At 44.6% G+C, this 20,186-nt stretch overlaps 1 protein-coding gene across 2 annotated transcripts in view; it reads right to left on the reverse strand.

Annotated features, from left to right (window-relative positions):
• Positions 1–20,186, reverse strand: part of Me3 (malic enzyme 3) — a 164,214-nt gene that overhangs the window by 3,717 nt on the left and 140,311 nt on the right. For both annotated transcript variants that reach the window (XM_090348584.1, XM_090348585.1), the window contains exons 8-13: positions 16,794–16,903; positions 5,745–5,842; positions 5,379–5,492; positions 3,008–3,113; positions 2,205–2,347; positions 1,260–1,433 (exon numbers count right to left, since the gene is read on the reverse strand). In XM_090348584.1, the coding sequence (XP_090204710.1) occupies positions 1,260–1,433; positions 2,205–2,347; positions 3,008–3,113; positions 5,379–5,492; positions 5,745–5,842; positions 16,794–16,903 (745 nt within the window). The remainder of the gene's footprint in view (positions 1–1,259; positions 1,434–2,204; positions 2,348–3,007; positions 3,114–5,378; positions 5,493–5,744; positions 5,843–16,793; positions 16,904–20,186) is intronic.

A 20,186-nucleotide genomic window follows, 5' to 3' on the forward strand; every position in this document is an offset into this window, starting at 1 on the left:
CAGGAAAGTTGGTGGCGCTTGTTCAGTATAAATACATTTGCTACTTGGGGACAGCTTTGATTAGCTTATCATTTCATCAGAGATATTTCTTTCTTTTTTTTTTTTGCTTTTACCAGTCCTGGGGCTTGAACTCAGGGCCTGAACACTGTCCTTAGGCTCTCTCAAGGTTAGCAATCTACCACTTGAGCCACAGCACCACTTCCAGTTTTTTCTATGGATATGGCATTGAGGAACTGAACCTGGGTCTTCGTGAATGCTAGCAAGCACTCTACCACTAGGCTAAACTCCTAGCTCCCATCAGAGGTATTTCTATGACTTAGTTTCTTCAGAGTGGGAATTAGTGTCAAGTGCTTGGCATTTAGTGTTGTAATTGTTACTAATAACTATTGATATGACACGAGTTATTCTTAATTCTTTCATTGGTTTAAAAACAAAACCAAACAGCCAGGCACCAATGGCTCACACTTGCAATCTCAGCTACTCAGGAGGCTGAGATCTGAGGACTGTGGTTTGATGCCAGTTCACACAGTAAACTTGTCTGCACTTAATGACAGAAAAAGCTAGAAGTGATGCCGTGACTCAAGTGGGAGAGTGCTAGCCTTGAGTGAAAGGAACCCAGGGACAGCACATAGATCCAGAGTTCAAGCCCCAAGACTGGCAAATAAACAAGCAAACAAACAACAACAAACACCCCTTTCTTCTAGTAAGGAACTTTTTCTAGTAAGGAATGCTTTTTACCAGGAGTTCTTCCAGGATGACACCTGGATCAGATACATCCCCAACACATCCATAGTAGCGCTCCAGGTATGCAAAACCAAGCATGGACCTTATCTGTTCCCCTATAGAAAGTGACTCCAGTGATGTGTTCAAGGTCACATGAAGAACACATTACCCAGCATGGTCCATAGGTCCACAGGTGGCTGGTGGCATCTTCCTTGCTATGCTTCTAGCCAGCACTGCTAGGAGCTGGGAATCAGTGGGTTCATTACTAGTGCATCTCCCCACGCACTTTCTCCTTCCAACACTCCATCTACTGACCATACCCCCAAATCCTCAACAATCCGGTGTGTGGTTGGAGCCAAGGCCAGGTCTCAAGGTCATCTGGAGGTTCAAGTGCTTTAGAGATCCATTAACAAAGTTGTGGGCCCATTAGTAAAAGAGAGCAAAGGGAAGGGATCTTTAGGGGTTACTGGTCCTAAGGACCTGGAGTGGCCCCTGGGCTCTATTAGAAAAGCTTGGGGGCGTGATGATAGTGGTACCTCGGCTGTGAGGAGGAAGATCTCATCAGGGATGTGCCGGATCTTGCCAGCGATGACACCCAGTGCCACCCCGGGGAACACATAGGCATTGTTTCCTTGCCCAGGAGTGAACGTCTGACCATTTTCCAGAGTCACAGGATCGAAAGGACTTCCACTTGCAAAGATCCCTCGACCCTGGAAGCAACAAGAAAAGCAAAGGTGGAGCTCAAAGATTAGTTTGGGGGCAGTCAAGGCAGCCCATTCTTACCTCCCAAATACAAGGCCTTCCTTCACTCTCTCTGGAATGCCCAGAGGAGTTCTGAGAATGTAAAAACTGCACAGAACACATTTATTCATTTGACCAGAAAGCTCAGTCCCCAATTCCTTTGGAGTTACCCAATAACCTAGAAACCACTGAAAGGCGATGGCATCTGTGGAACCATTTTTTGTTTTTGACCTGTCACCTTCTGAGAAGGCCAATTCAGGACATGAAAGATACTTCTAAAAGTCTTGAGGTTCTGACCAAAGTTCTATCCCTTTTTTTTTTTTTTGCCAGTCCTGGGCTTGAGCTCAGGGCCTGAGCACTGTCCTTGGACTTTCTCAAGGCTAGAGCTCTACCACTTGAGCCTCAGCACCACTTCCGGCTTTTTTTTCTATGTATGTGGTACGAGGAATCGAACCCGGGTCTTCATGCATGCGAGGCAAGCACTCTACCACTAGGCCAAACTCCCAGCCCCAAAGTTCTATTCTTTAGGAGAAACCATGAGCAGTGGCAGGAGCCTAGACTTTGAACTAAGATCTGATCTTGACGATCAGTTGTCTATTAGCTCCGTGACCATGGAAAACTTGCTTTATCTTTCCAAACCTTTCCATACCATGATGGAGTAATTATCCCCCTTCAGAACGTTCCTCACCATGATTGTTATATGGCTCTCTTAGCTGGGGGAGGGAGGGACTAACACTGACCTCAGTGAGCCGGTAGCACCTTTCAGCTGTGCACTCAGCCTTGCTGGTGGGGTTGCTCAGGGCAAAAATGATAGGGCGCTCATTGAAGGAGGCCATGTCCTTCAGAATCTGGTCTGTGAAGGCTCCTGTGGCAGCAGCAACACCTACAAGGTAAAAAAAAAAGCGGGGCGGGGGGGGGGGGGAGTAGGGATGCCTACTGTGTAACTGAGGTCCTCTCCTTGGTCATAGTGAGGGACATAAGTATACCATGAAAGAATGAGGAGTCATGGCTAGAGTCTTTCCCAAGACTCAAGTTTCTGCTTGAGTTGCCCGAGCCGTCCTGTGGAGGGATCTGTGCCCTCAGACAGATAGGCTCCCGATAGAGGCACTTTGAAAGTGTTCCTGCTGCTCCCCTCCCACAAGTGGAGATACCACGATATCAACCTGCGATACTACCTATGCCTTTCCTGTACACGGCAGACCCAGGGAAGGGGAATGTTTATCACTGCCCGATTAGCAACCAGCCCCGCACTTTTCCACTGCCCTCTATCAATGTACATCACCAAGTCCCAACTCTAGCTCACTCCTGTATGAAATATAGAAATCATGCATATGTGTGTATATATTAGATATCTTTATGTGTAGATGTAAATATTATACACATATCTACACATATAAACATAAGCATAGAATGGACTTCATAAAAGTTTAGAGCCAAGAGTGGGATGTGGACAGGGTTTCAAGTTGTTTGTCTCTTGGCTGAGCCTCACGGTCTCCATTTGCAAATCAAGAGAAGTTGGGCAATGGGTTGCTTCCTCTCCTACCGATAATAACTGTGGGCTTCACCAGCCTCACCACCTCCTCCAGAGAGGTCATTTCTTCTTGATCTTTGGCATATACCTCTTTCTCTTGGTCCATGTTTTTCCTCCCCTGTTGGGAAAGAAAGTTGATGAGCAGTTGTGGTGAGAAGGGCTTGCTGGGCTGGGGTGCTGATGCATCTGGGAAATGGCAGGCAATTTGCACAGGCAAATTAACTTCAGGTTCGGAGCAGAGCTCCCAGAAGCATTCAGGTTCACACTCATGATCCTTTCACCCAGTGTAGTCTAAATGTGTGTGTGTGTGTGTGTGTGTGTGTGTGTGTGTGTGTGTGTGTATGCCTATGAGGGTGTTTCTTTATACCCTAACTACAGATGGAGAGTCTTAAATCCTTTTTATTTTTTTGTTCCAGTCCTTTGGCTTAAACTCAGGACCTAGGCACTGTCCCTAAGCTTTTTGTGCTCAAGGCTAGTGCCCCACTTCCGGGATTTGGTATTTAATTGAAGATTCAAGCCTAGGCTGGCATTGAACTGAGATCCTTTTATCTCAGTCACTGGAGTAGCTAGCAATCTTTTCCTTTTTTTTCTTTTCTTTTGTACAGTGGGGTCAGAAAGAAAGGCTCTCAAGAAATGTCTTAGTATCACCTCATCCCTTGTTAGCAACTTATGCAGCACCTGGGCCCAGCTGAGAAATAAAGACTTGTGAATTGCAGGATCAGGGAGCTCATGGGATGTATCTTACAAGAGTGTTCAGCCTTCCTGTGAACTAGACAAAACTCTAGGAGAGACTTGGAATAGCCAGCTGCATCCAATCAACACCTGGTTTCTTTATGTTCTTCTTTAAGCACTACTACTCCTTCTTTCAGTAATAGTTCCCAGGTAATACGCTCACAGGATTGGGGGTGCCTACTAACTACTTAGAGTCGGTTGACCTCATGAGAACCCAAGAAAAGACATTAAACTTTGAGGTCAACTTGAGTGGGCAAAATGATGTTGAAAAATGAGCAAGCAGAAAGAGTGTCAAGCTCTACTGGCATATATGTGGGACTTGATTGTGCTCTGAAAGAATATGTGGTGGGCAAAGACACCTCCAAGCCTAACTTCCCTCCAGAGTAACTTAGCTCTGCATAAAAAGGTCAGTTTCTTCTGAGAGTTTCTACTATTCTTTGATGGCTGACCCTGTGGGCTTCTTATTCTTATCTGCTATTTTTCTTTATGTGGTGTTAGCACTGGGGCTTAAAATCAGGGCCTTGAATTCTTGCTTAGCTTTTTCACTCAAGGTGACTACTCAGCCCACTTGCACTACATGTCCACTTCTAGATTTTTTCCAGTTACTTGGAGATAATACCCTCTCAGATTTGGCTGTCCAGATGGCTTTGAACTTGAACGTTGAGCTTAGCCTCCTGTGTAACTAGGATTATTGGGTACTCCTACCCAGTCTTATTATTTACTTAATTGCTGGTCCTACAGCTTGAACTCAGGACCTAGACGATGCTCAAGGCTACTGCTCTACCGCTTGAGCCATGGCTCTATTTCCTGCCATATATTTTTTTAAACCTCCCACTGCCATTGAATGTTAATGGGTCCCTAGACTTGAACACAGGAACTCTTAAGTGAAGCCCTAAGAAAAAGGGTTATCTAGCTGTGTTTCTAACATGTTTTTCATCAGAAGCTGGACCTTTCAGTCTCTTACCATGCACAGCAAGCCCATAAGGCTAAGAGAACCGAAGGGCAAATGTTAGTTTTGAGATCAACTTGTTTGAGCAAAATGATTTTGAAAGATGAGCAAGCAAGAAGAGTGGCAGACTCTATCAGCCTATTTATGTGACTAGATTGCACTCTGAAAGGACATAGGATGGGTGAAGACACCTCCAAGTGAAGTCTAGTAAAAGGGAAACTGCTTTAGAGAATCAGTGCAAGTTTAGAGGAAGAGGCATTTGTGAGCACAAATATGGAAAATGATTTGAGACCTATACTATATACGATGTGAGTGACATGTGATCTCAGTAGGAAGATAGGAAGGAAATTGGGAAGGGGTTGAGGATTGAGAAGTGGTATATAGAAAAAGGAGCAAAGCATGTCAGGCAGAAGAACAACCTATGAAAAGATGTAAGAGAGGGAGGGAGGGAGGGAGAGGGGGAGAATTTACTTTGAAGAACTGTAATATGACTGAAAGTTAATGCAAGGTGGTGGTGGGAAAGAAAGCTGGAGGGGACACACTCACACACACACACACACACACACACACACACACACACACAGAAGGTTTGGATAAGAACTTTGGAGTATAGGTCTTTGCTCTGAGAGAACTTTTTCTGGTGCAGTTCCTGGGAATTCCAAATATCAGGATACCTGCAGGTGCCAAGAAAGACAGTAATACCTTGACAATCAACCCATCAGCATCCATCATCCAGATCCTTTTGATGGCCTCTGGCTTGGGCACATCTTCTTTCTGGAGTGCCATGACCAGGAGATGGGCAATGCCCATGGCGGCCTGGGAGGTACCACAAAGAGAGTGCTCAGTCACAGGACAAAAAGGTGTTCAACACCTATTGGATGCTTCTCTTCTCTCGGCTCACCCCACAACTCCCAGGACACCCGCTTATGTCCTTACATTGAGAAACAAATATTGAGGCTCAGGCGATTGAGACCATCAGGGTTACTTCCCCGAAGCAGAAGCCTAGAACATGACCCTATCCTTATCCTTCTCTGAGAACACCAGTAGAGACTCCTGGATGGCACTTACCTCACCGGCACCTAGGAAAACAAACACTTGATCTGACAGCTTTCTCTTGATGATTCGAAGAGCAGCCAGGATTCCTGCCACAGTAACAGACGCTGTGCCTGCAGCAGAGTGGACCTTGATTAGCCATTTTCCTTCAACCCCCATGAGAAGACCTTTGGCAGAAATCCCAACATCTATGGCCTGTGTGGGAAGAAACAACTTTTCCTTACTCGTAAAGAAGTCAAACCTGAAGCCAGATAATTAGATGTATTTAAAATGGAGAACACAGAGAGACAGGCCAACTAAAGATTCAGGGCCCTCAAAAATGAAAGCTTGGGTCACTCTATTGGGTAAAAACCCTGGCTAGTTGGGACTCTGATGACAAAAAAATGTGGAGTAAGAGACTGAGGAAGAAATGTATAAATGGCAATGCTAGCATCAGAACTGGTTAATGGGACAAGGAATATGGCAGCATGTATATTCCTCCTTTGATTGTTTGTGACATTCACCACAGTGCTGTCATAACAAGTTTAACACAGGACTTAAGGGTGAGTAATATAGATGTGTAGACACTGGATATACTGCAGTCACTGAAGACGAGATGGGGAGGAGGAGGAGGAGAGTGGTGGCATTGACCAAGGCACATTGCACTCACAAACTGGCTCTGTACAACCACTTCAAGATAGGAAAACTAATTTAAGAAACAAAAATCACAATGAAGATTTTGTAACAAAACGGAGAAGGCTAACATCAGATGTTTTTCTAAAAGCCTTCCATGTTTTAATACAAATGCATTTATTAGTCCTCACAATTATCCCCATTCTTCAGAGTAAAGAAATGAGGTACAGAGCAGATCATGCAATATAAACAGGATTTGAATGTAAGGAATCAGGTAGTAGGATTTATGAACTTTGCTCCCTCGAGCTGGCTCTGAAGAATAGACCCATACACAGTAGACAGAAGGAATTACAAGATGCTCAACATTGCTGGACAGGTAGGTGAGTGAATTTTCAATTGTCTTTAGATCCTTCCACGTTTCAATAGTATTATTCCTATTTCCTTGAAAATGCCACCCATTTTTGACTGTGTTTTTCTTTTTCTTTACAAGACTAATTTATTCCTTAAGACTCAGCCAAATGACTTCTGCTTCCACGAGCCATCGTTAGTTTCTTGTTTTCCCATTATCTAAATTAAAAAAAAAATCACAGCTGGGGTGGGAGTTTGGCCTAGTGGTAGAGTGCTTGCCTAGCATGTATGAAGAGCCAGGTTTGATGCCTCAGTACCACATACATAGAAGAAAACCGGAAGTGGTGCTGTGGCTCAGGTGATAGAGCTCTCGCCCTGACAAAGTGTAGGAACAGCACTCAGGCCCTGAGTTCAAGCCCTAGGACTGGCAAAAAAATCACAGCTGAACAACACTACAACATATCTAGGCACAAACATCCCATGTCTGTAATCTCAGCTACTCAGGAGGCTGAGATCTGAGGAGACTCTTATCTCCAATTAACCATTACAAAGAAAACATAAACCAGAAATGGAACTGTGACTCAAGTGGTAGAGCACTAGCCTTGAGTAAAAATGTTCAGGGTAAGCACCCAGGCCCCGAATTCAAGCCCCAGGACTATCACAAATAATACCAACAATAAACCAAACCAACCAAAACAACAACAACAACACCCCTACATCACACCATTGCTAGCAATAGCACTGTGCTACACTCGAACTCTGAACTGACATCTAAGAAACTGCTTAAAGAGCCTGGAGTTGGTGGCTCACACTTGTAATCCTAGCTATTCTGGAGGCTGAGATTTGAAAATCATGGTTTAGATTTAGCTCTGTCAGAAAAATCTGAATTGTTTCTAATTACCCAACAAAAAGCCTGAAGTGGAGGAATGGCTGAGAAGAAGCCCTGAGTTCACTTAAAGAGATGGCAAGGGAGATTGCACTGTATTGACTTCTCTCCACATCCCAAGTCTTTGTGCATTATTTCTCACTGGCTCTAGAGGCTTTTCTCTACTTCAATCTCTGCAGAACCATTTTATCTCCATTAAAACTTGCTTTCATTTTAGTTCTGTTGAATCAGAGCCTATATCTCAAACACTCTCTGTGTGATTTTTATGACTGGTATAATGCCAGTGAGGTATCAGTTCCTTATCATTTGGACACAGATTTCTGTTCAATAAGATCCTTCCCCTCACCACACCACCCCATCCCAGTCCCGGGGCTTGAACTCAGGGCCTGGGTACCATCCTTGAGCTTCTTTTTGCTCAAGGCTAGCGCTTTACTACTCGAGTTATTTTCCCAATCCTTAAAGATCCTATTTCATGACAGATTTTGCATTCCCCAAAGGAGGCACTTTCCAAAGCATTCACCACTAGATGGCACTAAAGATATTCTGTCAGGGACATCTCCAAAGACAGCATTCCTTAAATTATTTATCCTTTTGGGGCATCAAGTGTCTTTGGGAGTTAGAACCTGATGGGGGTGATGCAAATAACTTGGGCTTTTCTGTAGAATTTCAGTGCTGGAAGAGGCTTCGAGATCATGACAAATGAGGATACGGCGCTGGAGGAGAGCTTGGCCTGGCCTGGTTGGTTAGTCACCCAGTGGAAAGTCAAGCGGAGACATCTGGGGTATAACCTCTGCCCATCGAGGGCTTGTGGTTCTCACAGCCCTTCCTGACTGGAGTTGGAGGACACCAGAGCCATGATTGTTTCTCTGGAGTGGGAGGGAGAGATGTAAAGAAAAGGGGAGAGAAGAGAACTGGGGCAGCTCAACTGGAAGGGGGAGGGATGGGGAACACAAAACACTGGGAAATTGGAGGGGAAGGAGCCACACATTTCAACCAAACAACACAAGAGCAGCCACCATTGATTGCTCTTACTGTAATGGTGGCTCTGTGCCCTATCTACTCTACCTATCTACTCTAAGTTTGGGAAATAAAGCTATCATCACCATCATGGTGGGGGCTCATGGGCTATGTGCCCAGAATTTAAAAATGAAAAGCAAGGTAAGTTGCTTAGCTTTGTTTGAGGTGACCATCTCAATAATTCCCAGGGGTCCAGGGATGTGTTGGAACATGGGTGTACCCATAAATGTCATGACCAATGTGCAGTATGGCTGGTTCTTCCCAATCTTGATGAAAGAAAAACAAATTTTCTTTTTCATAGGGAACATTCCATAAGGGACAAAGCTGAAAACATAGTAGAGTTCCCATGCTGAACAAGGGGTTCCTGGAAGAAAAGAAAGCAGTCCATTGCCCAATCTGGAGAGGTCAGAGCTGCTGTCAGCCGGAAGCTTTGGGGGACTGGGCTGGTCAAGGTCTGGCTAAGGACTGCGAAGGCCTGGTCTCTTCTCTCAAACTAGACCAGCTTGTGTGATCTGTAAGAATTCTCTTCCTCCAGCAGCCAGCTACTGCCCTGTTAACTCATACCCAGATCCTATTCTGGGCCTTCACTGGGCCTTGCATATGTAAAGAAGAATAAAACAGAATTGTTCTTATTCTCAAATTGCTGGGAACATAAAAGTTCAGAAAAGTCATGCTTCCATCACTGATCACTAAGCCCAGGCCTTTAGGACTCTCTCAACACCATTTCTCAGTTATGAGGGTGTCTTCCAGAGGCCACGGGGCCTGGGTCTGTAATTTCCAATTTGGAAACAGAAAAAGAGGGAATAATTATCATCTTCTCAGCTTCTCTGAAATGTCAGCTGTCTAACAGCCTGACATCTGAGGTCCCCAAGGAACTAAGATTCTATGCATGAGACTTATGCAAACCTCAGAGCCAGGGAGCGCTCAGAAGCACAGCACAGCCTCAGAACACAGGATTTGTTGAAAAAAAAAAGCTTTAAAGACTGGGGAGAGACAAGACTAGGAGAACCCAGGGCCAAGGGAAAGCTAAAGCAGATCCAGAACTGGGTTCAGTGTGCGTGGTGAATGAGCTGAATGTAATGCCGTGGTCTTACAAACAGGACACACCAGCCGACATGCCCATCTTCTTCTGCAATCAACTAGATCTCTCCTATCCTTTCCCTCCACTCAGATCATCACCTCTTGGTGATGTTTTGCATCTTTTGGCTTAGGAGCATTCTGCAAACTGTAAGAACACTATTCAGTGAAAAGCTTGGAGCAGAGCAGGAGCATGGGGTCACATAGACACCCGTGCTTGGTCCCGGATGCAGTATCCTGAGGGACAACCCAAAATTATCTAAGAAAGGGACTTGAGTTCCAGGAAGAGGGACCAGTCCATTCAAAAGAGTTGCCGGACAATCCTCATAGTAGTGGGAGAGTGGGGGTGTCTGTGGGAAAGCAGAAAAAAGGAATTCATGGGCTGCCTCCCTTCTCCCCAGGCTTCCTCAGTCCCGGGCTTATACACATTTTGCTCACCTCCATCAGAAACTGTCTATCTCAGATCCATCACAAACTTTGCTCCCTCCTCCCATACCTATGTGTTGACAGCCTATTGTGCATCAGAGATACTAGTAATTGGTATTATGAACTGAGTATTACCATTACCGTTACCTAAATAATGGGTAACCTGATTGAGTTCATGCTCAGCCCTACAACCTTTTGCAAGTGACGTAACTGTGTTAATGTTGGAAATGCTTAACAATGAGCTGGCACAGGCACCAACCACCCAGAATGGATTGCTAGCCTTAGAAAAGCATCTCGAGCCAGATGCTGGAGCCTATTCATGAGGCTGAGATCTGAGGATTATGGTTCAAATCGGTCTTTGCAGGGAAGTCTGTGAAACTTTTATCTCCTATTAGGTACCAAAAAAGCTAGAGGTAGAGTTATGGCTCAAGTGGTGCAATGTTATCCTTGAGCACAAAAGTTCAGGAATAACGGTCCTGAGGCTCTGACTTCAAACCCCAGAACACATAATGGTGCATGCGCATGTGTGCACCCCCCCCCCACACACAGCCTCTTGGCAATTCTGGTGGTTTTTGGAAACTCATAGCTGCTAATAGTTATTTCCATTTTGCAGATCAGGAAAAGAATGTTTGGAGCTATTTTAATTAAACGCACAAAGCAGAAAAAGTGAGGATTCTGATTTAGACTGGTCTCAGTCTAAATGTCTGACTGTTAAGGACTTCGGCTCACAAATGAAAGCTTACAACTGTCAGGTGGTACTTTCAGGGATCTGACAGGTCACATGACCTTGGGATGTGGAAGAACTTGTGGAATGAAGGCCTGGGGAAGGCTGGAGGGCCAGAGGATACTGTGGAGCTGATGAGCCAGTTGGGCTTTCCTGTCCCCAGCCACACGGTGTGGTCAGTTTACACACGGAAGCCCACAAACCCAGGGTCACTAGCCTAACAACATTCAGGATCTGGTTCCTTGAATGCAGCTCTGATTTCTGAGGTCAAAGCTGGCTTGTCCTGAGCGTGACTATTCCCATTGATTTTTCCCCTTCCAGGCCTCTCTTCTTTCTTCACCTCAGAGCCGGCATGCTTTTCTGGTCCCAGCTGAAACAACAAAAGCCACCTGAGTCTCTGCCTTTTCCAAAATTCCTGAGGAAGCTGCCAGCAGTGAATCAGTGCAGGAGAGCCTGACTTGCCAAGGCCCACCCTGGCTTTGGCTGGCTGAGGCTTCCTGTGAGTCTCTTCTATGGTGGGGTTAGAAAACACAATCAAAAGTTCTTTCCCCAAGTGCTTTGGAGACACAACCCTGTGGGCCAATGATTCCTTCCTTCCTCTCTCCTCCACTCTCAGCACCTTCAATCCTGTGCATGTGGAGGCATTTCTTTCCAGGTTCTTCACCACTACGTGGTTTTAGGCTTCCTTACTCCCTGCTTTATATTTAGAGGGAATGGGGACAGCTCCAGGATGGGCCGAGTCTTGTTATCTCGGCTTCTTAACCTTGACTCCTTCCTCATCAAACCTGTTGTTGTGTGCCCCCCAGTGGTGGGAACACACATCACAGCTGGCTAGCATCTGGTCCCAACCCCAGTTGGGACCTACCTCTGTCTTGACTGTAAACTGTAGGCGTTACAGGGGGAGATGGGAATAGTGAAAATGAAAGGACCACAGTGGTAGCATTCTGGGAGGGGGGGGGCAGTGGCCTCCACAGTTATGTGGTGTCTGGAATTTAATTCTTAGGAAGAGGATCAAGTCCACCGCCATCTGTGGGAACCATCAGCACCTGAGCATGGAGAAAGAGTTAAAACAACTGGATTCTAGGGCCGGGAGTTTGGCCTAGTGGTAGAGTGCTTGCCTAGCGTGCACGAAGACCTGGGTTCCATTCCTCGGTACCACATACACAGAAAAAAGCCGGAAATGGTGCTGAGGCTCAAGTGATAGAGCTCTAGCCTTGAGAAAGTCCAAGGACAGTGCTCAGGCCCTGAGCTCAAGCCCACCCAGAACTGGCAAAACAACAACAACAACAACAACAACAACAACAACAACAACAACAAAAACCCAGCTGGATTCTAGCCCTGACTGTGATCAGCTTCCTATGTGACCTCGAACTTTTGCCCCTGGTTACTTTAGCTTCTTCATCAGCAATGTGCAGTCATGCACTGGACTAAAATGGTTGGGCCACTATATCCCTTCATCAGTTGGTGAGCATAGCCTCTGGCAGGAAAGACTGTGGGCAAAGTGGTTCTCTATTACTTGAGGCTGTCTTGGCTCTGCTGGCAACTTTGCCATACCCGAAGCAATAAGTTTTTCCTTTAAGGAGATTTAGGTATTGCATCTCTATGTCCACTCTCCAGTGGGATCTGTTATACATGGTGAATTATATGGCTGTGTGCAGCAAAGGCCAGAATAAAACAATGGAGATCCTGTCATTCCTGTGTTGTCAGAAGTTCTCATGAGTTCCAGGTCAATGACTTTTGTTTCCATGTGTGAGAAAAGGATGGGAAATCTCCCTTTCCCTTTCTGTAAGAGAAACCTCTTTCATTTGGCTTTGTCTGAAAACTGATAGGTCCGACATAAAAGCTAATGAATTTAAACCAATGAATTTAGTTTTAAAAGCCCCATATCTGCTGGGCGCCGGTGGCTCACATCTATAATCCTAGCTACTGAGGAGGCTTAGATCTGAGGATCATGGTTCAAAGGCAAAGTCTGTGAGACTCTTATCTCCAATTTATGATCAGAAAACAGAAAGTGGCACTGTGGCTCAAGGGGGAAGGGTGGTAGCCTTGAGCTGAAGAGCTCAGGGACAGCACCCAGATTCAGAGTTCAAGCCCCTCAATCAACAATGACAACAAAAAGCTCTATGTGTATGCATGTAGGTATTTATGTGTATTTATGCCTGAGGATAGGTACATGTGTGTGGGTGTATTTATATGTGGGAACGTGTATGACATGACAACCAAGACAAGACAGAGGCTAATGGGGCAGGTATCAGCTGGAAACATGAGCATACAAATGGCTGGATGCAATGAGGAGAATGTCACACAGAGGGGCACATGTCATTCATTCACTGTAACATTCACTAAGTACCTACTATGTGCTGGGAGCTGGAGAATAAAAGAATGAGGAGTGAAGTAAGCCAGACTCAAAGGAACTTAGGCTCAATGGTTTCCCTCATTTGTCATAATCAGTAGAAACCTTGGGCTCTACTAGAAGAGATCTGTAATAGAGCAAAATCTTGATACATAAGGCCATATAGTATGAAGCTAATTGAAAGGACCTCCAGGATATTGAAACAAAAGCCATATAATGAATGATTGTTGTCCTTAATGTACTATGTTGTCTCTCATCTCCTTTGTTATCCCTTGGGTATCTCATATTGTTACAGTATCTCACTTTGTTGTCTGATATATTGAATTTATTTGTATTTGGTTATTTGAAATTTGATAGGGAAGGGGGGAAAACCAAGACGGGTGGGGGGTGGGGGAGGGTAATGGATACCAAGACATGTGAAAGGGTATCAATGTATGTGAATTAATGCACCTTCTATCTGGCAAATATGTAACCCTTTTATTAACTACAATAAAAAATATTTAAAAAAAGAATGAGGAAGCTATGGTTACTACCTCTGGACGAGGCAGAAAATGCGATATAAGCATCCAGGATACTGAGGGAAGAGAGCTGCTATGGTTTTGATATGAAGGAGTTGGTGGATCCAGCAATGGAGAGGCGACTGGATCATTAGTGCTCTGAGTTCATCCATGGATTAATCAGTTGATGGGTAGGAGATGAAAATGAAAAGGTAGGATTTGGTTTGAAGAAGTAGGTAACAGGGTGTGTGCCTTGAGATTTTATCTGGTTCCTGGCACCTTCTTGTTTGCCTCTCCCTCTCTCTCCTCACTCCTACTTTCTGGCCACTGTGGTGTTCATGCTCTACTTAACCTGAGGCTCAAAAAAACCCCAAAACCATGGAGCCAGTCAATCATGGACTAATTCTCTAACTTTAGGTCCAAACACATCTTTCCTTTTTGGTCTTTCTTATGTATCTGCTACAGTAATGTAAAACTGAGGCACACAAGAATGGTCAGAGGTCCATTTGGGAGCTTCTGGGCAGGCAGGCAAATCAGACTGGAGAAGCACGAGGGGTAAAGGAGTCATTCAAAGATGATGGCAGAAGGGACCAGGAGTTTGGCCTAGTGTTAAAGTGCTTGCCTAGCATGCATGAAGACCTGGGTTCGATTCCTTGGTACCACATACATAGAAAAAAGCTGGAAGTGGTGCTGAGGCTCAATTGGTAGAGCTCTAGCCTTGAGAAAGTCCAAGGACAGTGCTCAGGCCCTGAGCTCAAGCCCAGGACTGGCAAAAAAAAAAAAGATGATGGCAGAAGTGTGAGCAAGGTTTTCACATGGAGAAACCCCTATCTGGCAAGGAGCTCAGAGAACTAATCGTAGAGAGAATGTCAGAGAACAGAGATGACTGCCAATGCCATATTATATTCTAATGGCTAGCGTGGACTACCTCAGAAAGGGTGGATAGCACAGTGGTCTTAGGGCCCCCCTGAGAGGCATATTCTGGCATCAGTGTGGGGATGGGTAGAGGCTGACTGACTGTGGGCCCTGGTGGGTTCCTGTACGTGTGTTTTTGAGAATGTACATGCTGTCTGGGTGTCTACAATCCAGAGTTGATGTAGCTAGCATATGTGCCGCCCACATTGACTTGTTTTCCTCTTCCATCCTTGGGTCTTGGCAGCCCAGGTGACTCATGGGAGGAGAGTTTTCCTGCCACTGACTCATAGGTGAGTGGTATGATGGGGAGCTGGTGAGGATCAGCTGACAGGTGCTTCCTCTGAGGCCACAGACATACCCCCACTAGCCAGGCTAGGACTGGCAGTCTGTGAGAGAATGCCTCTCCGACCCCAGTCGGGGTGCAGTGCCAGGCTTGCTATGCAGCTGTTTTGCTTCTAGGGCCTGTCAGAGTCCCAGCCCCAGGGTAATAAGGAAGGAAGAATGGAGAGGCTGTGAAGATAGTGTATGGTTATGATTCAGGTTTCCCTTTTTAGTTTTCCCCCTCACTGAGCACCCACTCTTCAGGCACCGATGTCCTATATTTAAATGGAATCACCAAAAGGTATGTTAGAACTGTTTATCATAGTTCTGCTATTCCATAACGTGGGCCATCAGGAAAGGAAGAGATACTTGATTTGGTAGGATGAGGATGAACCTGAAACAGTATAGTGAGTGGCTGTGAACTTGTATCTTAACAGTACACACAATACATTTATGGGCTTTGTACATTGCTCAGTGTCTCTGAGTTTCAGCTTCCTCATTCATGAGGTCCAATGCTAATCTCTTAGAAGACTAAATGTGTAAAGTGCCTGTATCAGTGCCTGGTGTATCATAAACAGTCAGTTATAAACCTTAACTTGTCTCACTAGGCTTGAGTTCCCTTGGCTTAACCTTACCTCACTCAATGAATAGTTGTAGCCTTTTTCTGCCTCTAGAGGAAACATCTGGAGAATGGGTTCTTGGCCAATCTTTTACTCTCAAGGACCCAGTTCTTTTCCCACCAGTTCATTTTTTTTTTCATTTGACTGGGCCACTGGTGTTAATAAGACTTTGTTTGCCCAGAGTTTCTTGTTAAGTAATAATCCATGTGACGATAAGGTTTTTCTTCAGCCTTACAAAACATGAGGAATAACTTCTAGTGCTCCTCAGTGAGTTAGAACTTGTGGATCAAGTGAGATGCTGTCATCGAGGCTCTCCTCCACTCCAGCTTTGGACATAGCAAGAGGCAAATGCCTGGATTTCTGGGCTCTACAATAGGTGACTAAGAGGATTCTTAAGTAGCAGATGATTCACATTGGCTTTTCCCCCCCTTTGGTTTGAACACAGAGCCTTGTGCTTTGCTTAGAGTTATATTTCAAGGCTGGCACTCTACCACTTGTACCCCAGCTCCATTTCTGTCTTTTGGGTGGTTAACAAGAGTCTCATGGATCTGCCTGCCTGGGCTGGCTTTAGACCGTAATCCTCAAATCTCAGCCTCCTGAGTAGCTAGGATTACAGGAATGAGTCGCTGGCACCTGGCTCAAATTGGCTTTTAAAGTACATTGTGTTCTTGGTGCCAGTGTTTCTCAGGCTTAACGGTGCTCCTTCTGGCCAAGTGCAGGGAAGGACTTGTCTGACTCTTCAGAGGGACACACCTTTGTGCCTGGAAAATCCACGGGTGCATCATGATTGCAGAAGGTAATGTTTTAAAATAGTGATTGATGTTTCCATCTGATGAGTCCTGGGTGGTAGTACACTATTCTTCCAAAGCAATAATCATTATTTCCATAGGACTGATGATTCAACTATCGTCAGAGAAGTGATTTTTCCAAGTTCAAGTAGCTGGTAAAGCACATTGATGTAAAATTTCACACATATATGAAAATCTATATAAATAGCTCTTATCTATCCCTCTATCTACTTATCTATATTTTAAATACAATCCCTACCTTTATCTAAAGTGGCAATGATTTCCATTTCATAAAGATCAGCAAAGTGACATTCTAGAACTAAAAGCTGGCCAAGTGGGAGTTGAATCAATCCAAGTTACATGTTCTCTCTTCAAGAGCTGCTGGGAGCGAACCTGCTGTGAGATGATTTCTCTCTCTTTTATCTTGGCACAGAGGGGAGCCCTCGGGAAGAAGTGTTTGTCAGGTGGGTGGAAACCTACCTTGGATATCGTCGTTGAACATGCAGTACTTGTGGCGGTATTTGTGAAGCAGACGGAAGGCATTGTCCTTGGCAAAGTCTTCAAACTGCACGAGGCAATTTATTCCAAACCTGTGGGGAGGCAGGCAGGGAAGAGGACATGATTGCTTTCTGGTGGCTCATCCCCAGCAGATGGCAACTTTCACTAGAGAGGGAGAAGAAGACTCAGGCCCTGAGGGTGCGGCGGGGGAGGGAGGAGGAGTGTAATGGCTCTTCTTTGGGTTACAAACTCTTGGCAGTTGAAATCTGTTTGCCCCATCATGAACAAGGATTGGAAAGGGAGAGGGTAGAGGCCCTAGGCTTCACAGTTACCCAAGCCAACATCAATGTATCTAATGTGGACTAGTGGCAACTCTAGTCCGGAGGATTGAGCTGGGGCCGGCCTTCTCTGCAGCCTGTGGTCATCTGAGATCCCAGAAGGAAGCTCACTCCACTGCAGGCTCTAAAAGTCTTTCTTGATAGACCATGACGCCTGCAGTTCCTACATCAACTGGAGACTCTCAATTTGAGGTACCGTTCCCCAGCAAAGCAGGAAAGGGAAAAAAACGTCACCACAAACATCACTGTCTTTTCTGCTAACATCTTGGAGAAGATGATTTTCAGCTGATAGGGCTAGAAGAATCAATTAGTGAGCTCAGTCAAAAATCAAGGCTTAGCTGGGCGCAGTGGCTCATGCCTGTAATCCTAGCTACTCAGGAGGCTGAAATCTGAGGATCAAGGTTCAAAGCCAGCCTGGACACAAAAGGACCTGAGACTTTTATCTCTAATTCACCTCTAGAAAACTGGAAGTGGGGCTGAGGCTCAAGGGTAGGGTGGTAGCCTTGAGCTGAAGAGCTCAGGGACAGTGCCCAGGCCCAGTTCAAGGCTTATGAACCACCACCCCCCACCGCCCCACAAAAAGAAAAAAAAAATCAAGGCTTCCTTACAGTTGGCCTCACTCAGAGACTGTGAGATACGGCTCAGGAATTAGACTTTTAAAACAAGCATTCTAGATGATTCTGGATGTGGCAGTGCAGAAAGTTATGAAAGCCTCTGCTTTGGCAAATACAGACAATGCTTGAGATGTCTTTCTGCTCATCTGTTATTTTTGCCTCCAGGTCTTCCTAAAAAGGACTTTATTCACTAGAATTTCATAACCTAATTTTTCTTTCTTTTTATTTTTGTGCCAGTACTAACGCTTGTACTCAGACATTTATACCTGTATTGGCTTTTTCCCTGAAGTTTAAGTGGTTAATTAAAATTGTATATATTAAAATTGTATATATATAATGTATATAAATAATAAAATGATTACCATACTTAAGCTAATTAACATATACATTCTGTACATGGCTATCTTTTCTGTGGAATGCAAGTCTAAGGTTTATTTTCTTAGTGACTTTTCAAGTGTACAATACAGTACTTTTAGCTATAATCTTCAGGTAAATTTTTGACTATAAAATACTAAACAATGTGTCATGGTGACTGTAGATATTATCCATAATCATAGAGTAAGTACTGATAAGGGGATGTGCTTGCTATGTCATTTTGCCCCTCTTCTTCTTGTATACACATTTTTATTTGTTTTGTTAGTCTGATTGTTCTGAGGCAGAATTTCCCTATATAGTCCAGGCTGCTCTTGAATTTGCAACCTCTTACATCAACCTCTCGAGTGATGGGATTATAGGTGTGCAAAATGCCTGGTTTGTACCAGAGTTTTTGTGAGAGGAAGGGTCATAACTGGCTTAAAGCAATAGCAATAGCTGAAACCCCACTTCCTGGTTCTGAGATACATTTAGTGTGAGAGGGAACACAGCTATTTTAGGCTCTAGGGGAAGTACTGGCCTCCTTCTCTGAGGCGAAGTTTCAACCAGGCCACGAAAGCAGGGGGCAATTACAGCAAAGGGAATGTAAAGTTTACTAATCAGAGATCTAATTCTGAAAAGACAGCTAGACTTGCTAGAAAAGAGACAAGCTTTCTAGATGACTTCAGATCACTGTTCAGGAGGAGAGTGAGGTGCAAAGAATTGGTTTGGAAAATGAGAAGCACACAAATTCCGCCTTGAATTTGTGTGTGCTCTGGGGAGATTTCATGACCTCAAAAAGATAGCAATGGGCATTGGTTGAATGCAGGCACTTAATGAGGGATTTGAGCATCCATAGTTGTGGCATCCAGAAAGAGTCTGGAACTAATCTCCCTGGGATACTGAAGGACAATTTTACCATGAATAGAAATAAGTAAAACCTTCCATCCACAAATATAATGTCATGCATGCCAAGTCAAAATTTACAGCAATTTTTTGTTTTAAGTATGAATTTCAAGTATGTGAACTGGGAGTGAGTGAGGAACAGCATGCCTTTAGATGTTGGAGAGATTTTACTGTATAGAGGACTTTCCAACATTATTCCACAGCTAGCCTTGGGCTAAAAGCTGAAAAGGTCAGCAACAAAACAAGTCATGCAGTTCCTCCCTCCTGCCCTCCCTCTTTCTCCTCCCCCCATGTCTCACACACACAGATCTTTAAGAAGCACTATCATCTGCTGAGATTTTTTTTTAAATGCAAGAATTATACACACTTTTGTTTGGTGTATGATTACTATTTCATTTTTTTTGCCTGTGGTGGGGCTTCAACTCTTGATGTCCCTATGACTTTGAGCTCTTCAGCTCAAGACTACCTCCCTACCCTTGAGCCAAGCCCCACTTCCCATTTTTTTTTCCTTGAGGTTTAATTGGAGGTAAGAGTCTCAGGTCCTTTTGTGCCTTGGCTGGCTTTGAACCTTGATCCTCAGATCTCAGCCTCTGAATAGCTAGGATTACAGGTGTGAACCACTGCGCCCAACTTACTATTTCATTTTTAATTCAGTTTTAGATAAGAAAACCCCTGGTTCTCTTGAAAAAATTTATGGAATACTGAATAAACCTCAGTTCAGTTCATTTTATACATTCGGGATTTTACAAAAGTCTTTGTTGATCATCCATCCAATAGCCTGGACTGAGAGTTCCTAGTCCTCAGAACCTCTAGAACCCTGTTCTTCTTGGATATCTCTAGGCCTGCTTTCTGGGCCTTCCATTATTTGGTACCACTCCTACTTTGGGATTTCATACTGGCCCCCTTTTAGTCTCTGACTACATCTTCTCCTTTGCTTCCCTTGCTTCCACTGAATCTATCAAGATCTCTGGGTCCTTCAGCATATATTCCAGTTCCTCAGTCTTTCCTTTATGGCATTCATGAAATCAGTCTGTACCAGGAATGGGTATACAGTGTCTGACTTAGCACCATCCATACACTCATCCATTCATCTATCCATCATCCCTCCATCAATCTTCTCCATCCATCCATCCATCCATCCATCCATCCATCCATCCATCCATCCA

The sequence above is a fragment of the Megascapheus bottae genome, chromosome 16 (assembly GCF_031878675.1).
Source record: "Megascapheus bottae isolate mThoBot1 chromosome 16, mThoBot2.hap1, whole genome shotgun sequence".
Lineage (NCBI taxonomy): Eukaryota > Metazoa > Chordata > Mammalia > Rodentia > Geomyidae > Megascapheus > Megascapheus bottae.